Raw genomic sequence first — 12,993 nt, 5'->3', positions numbered from 1 at the left:
ACTCATGGTAATAACTATGTATTTGATCCTCAAACTTGAGATTATCATTATTCTGACATCGTGAGTCATATATTTTGATGCAGTCAAACGTTTACCGTAACAGGTTGTACTATAAAGACTGATGTTGTATATACCATAATCCATGTAGTGGGATATGATTGATCAATATAGGAATTATCCCTCCTACATAATAGGAGTAATATCTTAGGCCACTTAATGAAGTGAGACTAGAAATGTCCGATCATGCTCAAATAAGTTGATATGAGATATCACACTTATTTGTTTATTGTAGTCTACTCAGAATATCAAGAAATATGATATTGGACTATACAAGTGTGGCTATTTCATGACTTGTGTCCAATCTAGATATAAATGATAAAATGATATAAAACATGAAAATTTTATCACAGAAAAGGTTATGTCGAATCACGACTTCTTATAACTTGGGTAGCAATGAGTGGCATATAGCAGTACATCATTGCTTGTAATATTAGAAATGTTCTAGTATTGCTACTAATGTTATAAGAGCTTACAGGGTCACACCCTATGGTTAAAGCCAACAGACTTCACGCAAAATACGATGGGCATATATCATCCTACATACATCAATGGTGGACAGTATCACCTGGCGGACATGATTCACAAGTACTTTCCAAGAGTTAATATTTATGGAAGTTAATATTCTTTTGAAAAGAATATAAAATTTTAATATCTTCCATAATTTTCTCTAGAAGTAAAAGGGAATTGTTCCGTTTTTATTATAGGTGATTAATAAAAGGAATAAGACCTCTGATGATGTAAGAAAGGTAGTAAGAAAAAATTCAAAAGGTCTAGCAACCAATTTTTGAATTCTCTCTGAAAAGATTCAGATTTTTACTGTTCGTGCTTGATTGGGTGGACTATGTAGAGGCTGAGACGATTCTGTTGTGGCTTGGAATCGACATTCTAAAAGAAATCAGATCATAAAGGTATATTTTTAACCTTTATTCAACCTGATTCGTTCCTCGTACTTGGGTCCAAGGTCGGATCGCTAAGATACTTTTTCCGCTGCGTCACAGGGCATACCAACGATCCAACATGGATAACCAAATCATTGAGCATACGACACTTCATTTAATTGTTGAAATAGATGATATGATGGAAGTTGCTTTGCTGAAACATCAATCTGTTGTATCTCATCCTTTGGGTATGTTGTTGGCAAATTGGCGAAGTTTAATTAATAAGGTTTGGGTAATTGAAGTCAGACATATTATCCATGAGGGTAACAAATTTACGGATCACCTAGCAAATTTGGCACAAGAGAGCAACAATGGCTTTATCATACTTGAGTCTCCTTTTGAATCTTGTTCCTTTACTAGAAACAGATGCTTGTGGTAAAGGTGAAGTCATATTGTAGTTTTGTTCTCTTACCTTTTCCACCAAAACAGTTATACACATTTAAAAAATTATTTTTTTTGTAAGTATAAGAGAGTTTAATTACTACCATAACACATATATTCTTGCAATTACCCTGCTCAAATACGTTCAAACTTGAATGATTTAAGGTTTGTTATTCAACATTTTGATTATTCAAATTATAGTCCTTTGTGCTTAATTTACTAACTATAATAAAATTAGATCAAGTTTAAACAAAATTATTTTATACATTCTAATTTAATTGAATTTTTTTTGAAATATAAAAAAAATAATTTAAATTAAATATTAACGTTCGATTATATTATTTAAGAACAAATATCAATCTTACCTAGAACTTTTTATTTGAGTACGACACTAATATGTACGGTGGGTACAAATATCAAAACACTACCACATGAATTCACTTTACCTTATTGATGTGTATTTCTTGTGCTTTTTTTAAATAAAAAGATGTGTATTTTAATATGATTAAAATATACAATAAGTCTACATGTTTTTTATAAATTAAAGATTCAATTTTTATATTTTTATTTTTAATAATTTAGTCCATTAACTCAAATTTTAAAATTTAAATTCAATTATTAACACTAATAATTTTTTATTAATTTTATTGATACCACATTTTAAAGTAGAATAAAATACAACTAAAAAAAATCAAAATTTGAATCTATAATATCCCTAAAGCCTACAATAGCTAAACTTGAATTATGTCCAAACAGGAAACAAAAATAGCACAATCGCTAAGGGTCAACGTCAAATCATAATTATTGATTTTCATTTGAAGCATACTTACTACTTTTGAATTACAATGCCTTGTTTCTTTCTTGCTGTATAAAAACATCAAATCAAAGAATCTTCTGCCCATCAGAAAGCTTAAACACAATAAAACAAAGTGCCCTGAAACTAGGGTGAGTTGAGTAGCACTAGTTAAATTAGCAATTTACACACGTGCTTCCGGTTTTTCCTATTCCTGATCCCTACCCATTCAACGCCACATTCTACCCATCCTAATTATAATTATACAGATACTCCACAAATTGTCAAGTGCTCCTGAAGCCTTGTTCCCAATTCCAACAACAGCATCTTCACTATACAGCCAAATGCTACATCAAACTCGTCGAAGCCAATCTGCAAAACTTAAGGATCACAATGGATCAGCACCTAATCTAGATTCTTAGACCAGCATCAATAAGGAAAAAATTCTTTTCAACATAAATAGTTTGATATTTGGCTTATATAGTCTGCAATCATCAAATGCTGAAACTATACATCTTCAACTTACAAGGATATTAATTCGCCAAGACATGTAAGGTCTGCAGATTTTTTTTCTTTTTCCTTACACGTTGCAGTCCACTGATTTCAAATAGAAAGGGAGTTTATTAAATAAACTTGGAAACTCACTCTCCCCTCTCAGCATATGCATCTACGACCTACAAGTTGAAATCTCGTTGAGGAGTTGACTCAGGGTCTCAAGGCCCACAACTGTTTACGAATCCACATTTTAACTTAAGTTATTGTGCGCTCACTTACATAGTGATGCTACCAGGCAAAAATATTCACCACCATTTACATCATCACTAAACATCAATCACACCACTTGAAAGAACCACAATGCAAATAAAACTGTTAACTATTCTACAGCTAAAGAGGTAATTTAAAAATGAGCACATACACCTGAGCAACTTTAAGAAATCAAATCATTAATGCCTGTAAGATACAGGGACATTTCAGCATACCTGAATGAGAAACAGTCAAGCTCTAGGTGAATGTCCAGCATCAGACCCAGAAGCCGAGGAACTTTCACTATCAGAGTCTACAACAAATTTTTATATATGTTAGAACAATAAAACAAAATTTACTCCCACTAAAAATCATGTAAGAAATAAATCATCATACCACTTGAAGAAGACCCAGAATCACTGCTAGAACTACTTGAACTACTCGACCTATTAGCAGCATCTCCCTGTTTTTCTTCTTCAACAAGTGATCTGGAAATATTCTGTTCATCTGCAGGTACATATATAATCATTTAGATATCAGTCCAACCAAGCAAGTAGCAAACATCTTATAACTCCTTAACGTGAAAACTTACTAGTTGTGTTTTGCTTGGGCACTTCCACCAAAACAGGAGCCATAGTCTGCAACTAAATACAATAAATGCATGAAATTAGCAACTCTCAGGAAAAGATTATTTCATGAGAAACTATGATTTTCTTATATAAAAAAAAAAACCTTTACTTTCTCAGGTACAATCTGAGCAGCTTCTGCTCTGGCTTGAATGGAAAGTGCAGCCTTTCTCTTGTTTTTGCTCAAACTTTTCTTGTAGTTGGTAACAAATCTATCCAGCTCCCAAAGAGTCTCAGTATCCACACTGTCAATGTCTACTTCTATTTCTTCGTCATGTTGTTCGACAGCTGAATTCCTTTTCTTAATAATCTGTACAATGTTGTCCAGCTTCTCTGAAGGCAAACTTTGAAGGTTAGTGCTAAGCTTCTGCTTCTCTTCATAAGTCATATCCCTCTTGTAAGGATCTTTCGCTTTAGGCTTTTTTGGAGCAGGAGTCCTACCCAAAGGAGTAGTAGCAATTAGTTTTGGTCTTGGATCAACAGAGCGTGTCATTGACTCTGATCTACCCAAGATCCTTCTTGTATCAAGTGGAGGTGGTAGCATTGAATGTGCCTTTCTTGGTGTTGGCATACGTAGACTCACTTCATATTCTACTGCAAGTCTCATATCTCGAATATAATCTGCCTCTATAGAAGCCCATTTTCCCTCAAATATCTTTGATAACTGCTCTGCCATTACATGAACATCTTGTCCCTTAGGATTATATGTCATGGCATTCTGAAACGTCAATCTCACATCCTCTGCAAACTCTCTTGGTGACTTGTACCAGTTTTTACCAAGCCTTGTTTTCACAGTGCCCAAATCCATGGGATGCTTAATGACACTATAGTAATCATGCAAACCAAGACCTTTGACATCAACAGGAGAATTAAAGACCCAACCATGCTTGTGCTTCATTAGTCTTTCAAGCAAAGAACTACAGTTCTTAAATAACTTATTATCCATGCCAAACCCATGTGTGAATTGACCTCCACCTTGCTTCTTCCCGTTTAATTTCAACTTCTTGTTACTCTCAGCTGGAGGAAACTTATCTTTTGCAAGCAAAAACTCAGAATTATGATAAAACTGATTTGCCTTAGGCGTCCTTTTCTCCTTCTCCAAATTTTCATTTGCACCCTGACTATTTTCCAAGGCAGAAATATTCAACTGATTCAAAGGCCTTGATTTCTTAACAGGTTCCTGAGAGATGCCTACCGAGGATGGCTCTGGTTGAACCCTATTGAAACCATAACCAACAGCATTATTCAAAGGAACAGAGGCATTACTAAACACCCTTATTTGCACTTCTTTAGCTTCAATCCTCTTCACCAAACTCCTTACCAAATCAAGCTCACTTACCAACTTCCTCCTCAGTTCCACCTTCTCCTGCTTTGACCTTGAAGCCAAATTTATCTTCACCTGGTTCTCGGAACTAGGCTTTAATGCTCCGGCAACATCCACCTGCTTATTAAGGCTTGAACAGTCATCAGACACAGCAGTATCCGCACGAGGACCAGGCTGTTGGTGAGCTGAATCCCCAAACTCCAAAGGAAGAGGCTGAGCAGGTATTTCAACAGGGTGGTTGCTGTAGTCGTTGGTGTTAGGGACAGCTGTTGTGGTGACATCAGTGTCGTTCAAAGCAGCCCTATCCATGTTGTTGTCATTTTTGTTGTTGTCGTGGTTGTTGTCGGAGGTGGTGGTGGTGTCGTGGTGGTGGTGGTGGTTGGGGTCGCTACTGTTGACAGTGGAGTTAAGAAGATTGTTTTTCTTGGAACCCTTGAACGCTTTCCTGGTATAAACCTTGCTCCCACTGTATCTCTGTTTCTCTCTCTCAGCATCTTTTCCTTCTCCAACTACTATCCCCGAAGCCATACACATATATCAGGGTTTTAAACCCTCAGTCCTTTTTTTTCCAGTCTCCAACCAAAACAATTATGCACCCGCGACCAAATCCAAAATAGGGTTTAACTACCTCTGCACCAAAAACCCTAAATTTGACCTCTCAAACTTGAGAGTTCCCCCAAGTTTCAACCAACGGACCCAAAAAAACACAACAAACCTACAGAAGAAAAACCCAAGCCTCGATCTACAAAATTACAACTACAACCATCTATGTAAAACCCTAAAACGGAATTTAAAGATAACACACACAAAATTGAAACAAGGCAGATTTCTCAGCTCCTCACCTTTGCTTGTTCGATTTCAGATCTCCTCACGAATCCTCCTCTCTCAACGCCGCTCGCTTTCTCTCTCTAAAAAGTTCTTTCGATTGTTTTTCCCTCTCAATTTTTTTTACCTGTATCTTATCTTTACAGGTGTACGGTGGTGAATGCCCTCGTGGAAATAAGCACTGGAAAGAAGCGTGTGGGTGCATCAAAAGTGCAGTGCTCGGGAAGAATCATACGGATGTGTAGAGTGTTTTACCGACGCTCGGTTTATTTTGCGTGTTATGCAAGCGCCTGTTGATGATAGAATTTTTGGGAGGTGAAGGCAACGTCAAGTTGAGGTAATAGGCTTGGGTTATGACAGGGAGCTTTAATTGTGGGTTTTGGTAATGTTTCCACGTTCAAGATAGGGAGCGTGCAGTTTACTCAGGGGTTTCATAAGCCTAGCCTCCAGAGATTATAGTTTTTGATTGGTCGGTATTATTTTCCATTCCGATGATTTTCTTTTGGACGAATATTCCGATGATATTTGGTACTTCGTGATGGTCTTTTTAACAAGTTGTAGGCTAAACTCCTTTTTCTTTTTGGATGGGCGAATTATTAAGAATAGTTATGGCGATAATATTAAATATTGTATAAATTAATTATGTAATAATATATATTTGAATTCAAAAATGACTATGATAATAATTTATTGTTATGTTTTGGTACCAATTAAAATTTAAAAGTATATGCTTTTTAGTTTGTTGGTACGTTTCTATATGTTTTTTGGCACGTATTGTTATATCTTTCTTTGACTGTTTGGAAGTGGTCTTTCTTATTTCTAATGGAGGCGAATCTGGTTGGTTTGTCTATTACTGATGGTGAAAATGAGGCATGGCAGGTCGACATCGGTGTTCAGGTTAGGGAAGATCCTGTGTTTTGGTTAGTGGGATTTTTTTTTTTACTGTTAGTGTTATTCATTTTCAATAAATGAGAAACACATGGCTAACATTTGGCATCCTATCAGTGGTATTTCTATATCAGATATGGGGGAGAAGCATTTTTTTCAAGTTTTATTAGGAGTTGGATCGAAATAGGGTGATTGAGGGAGGGCCTTGGACTTTTAATAACCACTTGTTGTTGGTTCATCGTATTTCACAATGAGAAGATCCATTACGAGTGCCTCTATTTTTTTTATTTCTAAATCCAAGTGCAAGACCTTCCGAGTAGGTTGATGTCGAAATTTATGGATAAGTAATTTGGGAACTTCATAGGTACGTTTCCCTCTTATGATGCCAAAGCTATCAATTCAAGGTTTCACAGGTACATGAGAATTCGAGTGAGAGTAGATGTTTGAAAGCCATGGAAGTGGCATAAAAAGATAGTTTGGTCCAAGTCGACAAAGGTGTATGCCAAATTGCGCTACGAACAACTCATGCTCTTTTACTTTATTTGTAGTTGATTGGGATATGGGGAAGGATTTTGCTTGATGAGAGAGTTGTTCGGGAGAAAGGAGGTGGTTTTTGAATAAGATGCAACACTCTGAGCGTGGAACTGACGAGCGTCGCCGCCATCTAGCTGATGGTTACATGAGGAGGGAGGAGACTTTAATCCAAATTTTAAGGCAGAAAATTCGAGGGATGTCGAATTTAAGGGCTTCTAAAAGTTTGAGTTTTTTTCGGGATATCAACATTAATCTAGGATTGAATTTATCAATATAGTTGTCCAACTAAACCCTTTGAGATATAAACCCCAACAAATTCGGTTAATGGCTCTAATTAGGGCTGTAAATGAACCGAGCTTGAACGAACAAACCTTTGTTCATGTTCGTTTGTTTATTTTTAAGCTTGTTCATGTTCAGTTTGTGTTCGTTAAGAATTTCAAATTTTTGTTCATGTTCATTTAACTTAATCGAACATGTTCACGAACATATAACTGAACATGTTCACAAACATATAATTGAATATGTTCACGAACGATGTTAATAAATAATAAACAAACAGACAAACAATAAATACATACACACACATATATTGTTTAGATATAAAATAGTCAAATATAAATATTAATAATTATATTATAAAAGAAAACAATACAAACCAAAATAATTTTATTAATATATGCTAATGGAACAATAAACGAGTTTTAAGATAATTTTATTAATATATACTAATGGAATTTTTATAAGAAAATATCATTAATAAATAAACGAGTCATAAACGAGCCAATAAATGAGCTTTTAAACGAGCTTGTTCGTGAACGTAAATGAACCGAACACACCTCCGTTCGTGCTCGTTCATTTATTAAATGAACATAAAAAAATTGTTCATACTCGTTTATTTAGCTTAATAAACGAACGTTATACGAATGGTTTGTCGAACGTTCTATTCATTTACACCCCTAGCTCTAATCAACCCTCCAAGAAAAATTGTAGCACCCACACCCAACCCAATCATTGAATCTGAGTACGATGTGTCACAACCTAAAAGCCATATGAATTTGACAAATACACTTGAATTTTTTAAAAATGATAAGGTCTTGGCGTATGCCCCGAATTTGGTGTAAACCCTAGTATAACAATAACAAAATAATCAAATCAATTATACGCCAAGTAAAATAGATTCAAACAAAAATTTGGCCGAAGCTTTATAAAAGATGATAGAATTATATAAATTGTAAGATGGGTTATTTCCCATACAAAAGTTTCAAGTGCATCACATTCCAACTGACGAACCCTATCATTCAACTCTTTGTTTCTGGTTCCTAAAGATTGATACTTGGTCTTCTAGGCGGAGACAGACTCGGTAAGCTCAACATTCTATTGGACAAAAGTTTCATATGACTGGCGGAGTTGGGTAAGGGGTTGCTCACTAGAGAGAAAAGCCCTCTCAGATTCGACCTATTTGGCCTTAACTTCAGCACAAGCTTACAGAAATGTCCAACTGGCTAAGCTGCCCTCCGCAAATAACATAGAAATAGAGTTCGCTATCTCATGTAGTGTGGGCTTGTGGTTGCCAGAAGAAGAGGAAGAAGGGTAGGCAAACTCCTTCAATTCTAAGGACAAATCTTGTTCATGTCGTTGTCGGATTGCGAAGGGAAAAAAGGGATACTAGCCTGTGCAAAGGTGGTGTCACCAAGAGAAAAAGGTTTGGACTTCCCCTGAATGGGGAGTATAAGTAAGGGCACTGAGATGGGAAGAAAGAAGAGTCGAAGTAGTAGCACGCGGGTCCGGAACATTGGCAGACTCAATAGGAGGTTTGATAATGACTGGAGGAGGGAATAAAGTACGTAATAGAGAGTCAAGCATGAGAAGTGTTGTATCGGGCACTGACTAGGGAGCAGGAAATTCACCCTCTAGAAAGATTGGTTGCTTGCCAGGCCTGTGATGAGGCAACCTGTTGCCACCACTCTCCCCAGCACTAGAGGACCCTTTCTCAAGTTTCAACATCTTTATATTCAAGTTTATTGTGTTCATGAGATCCATGAGGAACTCATCCTTTTATGGGGGATTAACGAGTGGAGGTGTGATTAATTGATTCTAATGTAGGGTTTCTTAGCGAATCAGCTATTTGGGAGAGGAAAAACTTAAACCCTAGGATTGACGACCCTAGAAAGTCATTTAAGTGGGAATTAACCTAAATTTGGTATGGCCTATTCGTGAACATCTTAGCCCCAAATCGGCCTAGACTATGAGATTGAGAGATAAGCTTTTCTTGTCGACTCATTAGTTTAGTGGAAGATCGAGAGATCTTACTAGGGTAATGACTAGTTGATTGAGTAGAAACCCGGAATAGGAATTAGTTATGACCACCGAAGTGAGCTAATCACTCATGCTTAGAATTGATTAAGTTTATAAATTAGTTTTCAGACGTTCTTTATATTTAGGTTTTTGTTATTTTTATTTCATTATTTATAAAAGCCCAAAATATTTCCTTTTTATACTTTATCGTAGTATAATTAATTTAAACTACTAATTACTTCTCTTTGCATTTAGGTTGATATTAATTTAGTACTCAGCTCCATTAGGTACGATTCTCGAAGTACTCACCTACTTCGTTGTAACTATATTACAACCTGACTCGTATACTTGCAGACACCACCTTGAGTTCATATATTATATTTGCAGTATTCATACTCTAGCTGTTAGTATGTCCAGAGTTGGTCATCCACCAATCACCCAAGGCTCATGTTGGGGCATTTTTTGCAATGAAAAATCATTAGAAGAAAGCATAAAACAATCAAAATTGGTTGAAGAGGAGAGACACACATTAGCTTCGTTTTAGATTTAGTTTTCTCTAGGTTTTCTATAACAACCCATTTTTTAGTGGTGTCAGAAATAGTAATTTTTGGACCACAAATCCGACAAGTGAGTTTGTGTAATTAGTATTTAAATTATACGAGTCAATAATAATTTTTATGTTGAATTTTGATATGAGGAATTTTAACCAATTAAATTAAAAGTTAGTATAAGTGGTTAGGTTCAAAAGTCAAGTGGTTATTGAAAACGAAGTATTAGGACATCATTTTCGTAAATTAAAGTTGTAAATATTTTTATTAAATATTTAAAGTATTATATGTGAATTGAAGTTTGGTCGGGTAATTTTGATGATTTACTATTAAATTAAGGGAAAATGATTAAATTGTAAAAGAGGTAAAAGTTACCTATTATAGATTTTAAAATACCAAAGGGATTAATTTAGCAATTAGACCATTGCCAAAAGTCTAAGAGATGGTGGATGGCAATCATTCCACTAACCTTTGGGATATTTATTCATTAAGTCCTAATTAGTTTAAGGTTAAATTGTAATTAAGTTTATTTAATTGGAATTTAATATAATTAAAGGAACAATTGTATAGTTGGATCTTCCTTAAATGGCATAATAATAGGAATGATATGGAATTATCTAGATTTTGGTAAATTACATTTAGATCCTAATTATTTAAAAAGGACTAAATCGTAGAGCTTGAAAAAGATGGTTTTATTAGTTAAAAGGGAGAAATTAAAGGACTAGAATGGTAATTAAGCCATTAATGGCTATAGTGGACATTTTTGGGCTTATGTTTGTTAAGAATTGAATGAAATCATTAAAGGGCAAATTGGTAATTGGGTAATTAATGGCTTAAAGTAAAAATTAAGTAAGAAAATGGTATCATCTTTTACAATTTCTATCTTTGAAAACTGAATAGGCCATGGGAGAAGGGAGAAAGCTTCGGTCAATTAGGGCTTGCTAATTTAGTAAGTAAACCTTGTCCGTTTTTAGTAATTTTATGTTTTTGAGCTCGTATTAGCTTAATCTAGCTAACCCGAGGACTAATTTGTAAAAATGTCAAATGTTTTGGATTATGAGATTGATGAATTTGAGTTATTCTTGAAGTTTTATGAAATAATATTAAGTTTGGTTGCTAAATAGGACTATTTTGTAAAGTAGTTTTTGTTGATTTTAATGTTTAAGGACTAAAATGTGAAAAATAGTAAAAGTACAAGGACTTGATGTTAAATAACAGAAAATATAGGCTTTATTGAAGTTTTATACTATTCGGTTGAGTTTGATTTTAGTTAAATTTGGTTAAATTACAAGATTAGGGCTTAGAGACTAAATTGCATAAAAGTAAAATATTGGGGGTAAATTTATAAAAATGTCAAAAGGACTTAATTGCATAAAATGAGTTAATTTTACTGTTTGAATTAGTTAATTGAATGAAATTATTATTCTAGATCAAGTATGGGTTGAAAATCGAGGCATAAAGAAGTTACAGAATAGTCCATGTACCTTATTGTGCTGCAGTTTAGTCAGGTAAGTTCGTAATATTTCTTTTATGTTACAATGATTCCATATATATTACATGTTTATTATAATTAGATCCAACGTTAAACTTAACTATTGAATGATTTGAGAATAAATAATAAACGAATATGGTGAACATGTGATGTTTCTGAATAGCAGCCGAGTCGGTGTTATCTATCAGGTTTTGTACCGGTGTGTTTATCGGGCTTTCTGCCTAGTAGGCTTTGTGCCGACGTTGTCCATCAGGCTTTGAGATGGTGATAGAGACCGTAACAATGGTTGAGATCTACATGTGTTGCAGATTCTTTACAACTTGTATGAGAAGCATCGTGAGCCAGTGATTATTTAGCAGGTACCATGTACCGTTGATACAGATGGTAATGATGGCTTGAGATCCTGCATCTATTGCGGATTCTCTGCAGCTTGTGTGAGCAGCATCGTGAGCCGATCAAAACTCTAAAATTAACTCGAATGAGTGATACCCTCTGATTACCTAAGATTAGATCTTATTAATATGACGACTAAGAATGTGATGTGAATTAATGCACTGTGTAATACTCAACTATTGTGAGTTGTGTTTGACAGGAACTTCGTTATTTAATCTTATAATTTGATTTATTATGTTAATTTGGTAAGATTTATCATTTAATTTAGCAAACTTACTAAGCTTCAAGTAAGCTTACTCGTGCCTTGTCCTTTATTTTGTAGATTACATTTTGTGATCGAGAGATCGGATCAACTTGTAGAATCACACTATCCCGATGACTCTTTTGGTAGATTTTGTGAACATTTTGCTTATATGGCATGTAGTACGAAAAATGGTTATTATGCTATAATTTATAGCTATGTGTGATGTTTTGTACTTGATGAATGAATGGTAGTCTTTGTGGTATGATTATTAACCTTAAGTAAACTTAAGTAGGTGGTCAAGATGGTAAATGTCATATTAAGTTAGAATTATGTGTTTGGAATGTTTTAGTTGGTGTATATTATGGCTTATAGATAGTTGCTTGATAATGAGTAGCATGAACGTTATAATGTGTTTGGTACATGATACTTTGGTTGGTTTTAGATGAATGGAAATGGTATGTTTTGGCTAATTTAAAATGTGTTTATAGACTTGTGAATATATGAAATGAGTTGGTATAGATACCTATACAATTGCATGAAGAATAGGCTTGGATTTGACCACTTTTACAGACACGGCTTAGGACATGAGCTGTCACACGGTCGTGTATCACACACAAGCGTGTGCCTTGAGCGTGTTAGGTATAGGATTCACATAGTGTAATACCACGAAAATTTTTACAGTAAGATATTATCTTTGATATAGTAAGGAAATAAAGTGACAAAAAGGAGAATTTTGAGTTATGACAACATTGGGAAGTATATTATGACATATTAATTAAAGAAATGATTAAATTGCAAAAGTGAGAAAAGTTTTGTTACCCAAGAGTAAATACTCAAAATTTGAGGGGTTAGAGTGTAAATATGAAGAAGTTAAAGGACCAATAGTGTAAATATTTTCAGGTTGGAAT

The 12,993-nt window shown here is 34.7% G+C and overlaps 1 protein-coding gene across 13 annotated transcripts; it reads right to left on the bottom strand.

Annotated features, from left to right (window-relative positions):
- Positions 1 to 2,157: 2,157 nt before the first annotated feature.
- LOC107934351 (transcription factor GTE4) lies at positions 2,158 to 6,007 on the bottom strand. Of its 13 annotated transcripts, none has more exons than XR_001693876.2 (6): positions 3,649 to 6,007; positions 3,509 to 3,560; positions 3,313 to 3,423; positions 3,153 to 3,229; positions 2,699 to 2,898; positions 2,158 to 2,552 (listed from the first exon to the last, which is right to left on the bottom strand). XR_001693876.2 is itself a non-coding variant. In XM_016866764.2 (5 exons), the coding sequence occupies exons 1-4, from the start codon at positions 5,398 to 5,400 to the stop codon at positions 3,168 to 3,170; spliced, it is 1,977 nt and encodes a 658-aa protein (XP_016722253.2). In that variant the 5' UTR covers positions 5,401 to 6,005; the 3' UTR covers positions 2,158 to 2,552; positions 3,153 to 3,167. The 13 variants fall into 13 exon arrangements, 4 of the variants coding, with proteins under 4 accessions (XP_016722253.2, XP_016722254.2, XP_016722255.2 ...); XR_001693880.2 differs by having other exon boundaries at positions 2,158 to 2,544; positions 2,699 to 2,769; XR_005912391.1 differs by having other exon boundaries at positions 2,158 to 2,544; positions 2,699 to 2,846; positions 3,649 to 6,003.
- Between the last annotated feature and the right edge of the window lie 6,986 nt (positions 6,008 to 12,993).

The sequence above is a fragment of the Gossypium hirsutum genome, chromosome D04 (assembly GCF_007990345.1).
Source record: "Gossypium hirsutum isolate 1008001.06 chromosome D04, Gossypium_hirsutum_v2.1, whole genome shotgun sequence".
Lineage (NCBI taxonomy): Eukaryota > Viridiplantae > Streptophyta > Magnoliopsida > Malvales > Malvaceae > Gossypium > Gossypium hirsutum.
This window is presented reverse-complemented; position numbering and strand designations above follow the sequence as displayed.

Coding starts and splice junctions, on each gene's coding strand:
- LOC107934351 (XM_016866764.2), bottom strand. CDS start 5,400: ATGTGTATGGCTTCGGGGATAGTAGTTGGAGAAGGAAAAGATGCTGAG. Junction 3,561..3,648: donor TTGTACCTGAGAAAGTAAAG/GTTTTTTTTTTT, acceptor TATTGTATTTAG/TTGCAGACTATGGCTCCTGT. Junction 3,230..3,312: donor TTCTGGGTCTTCTTCAAGTG/GTATGATGATTT, acceptor AATTTGTTGTAG/ACTCTGATAGTGAAAGTTCC.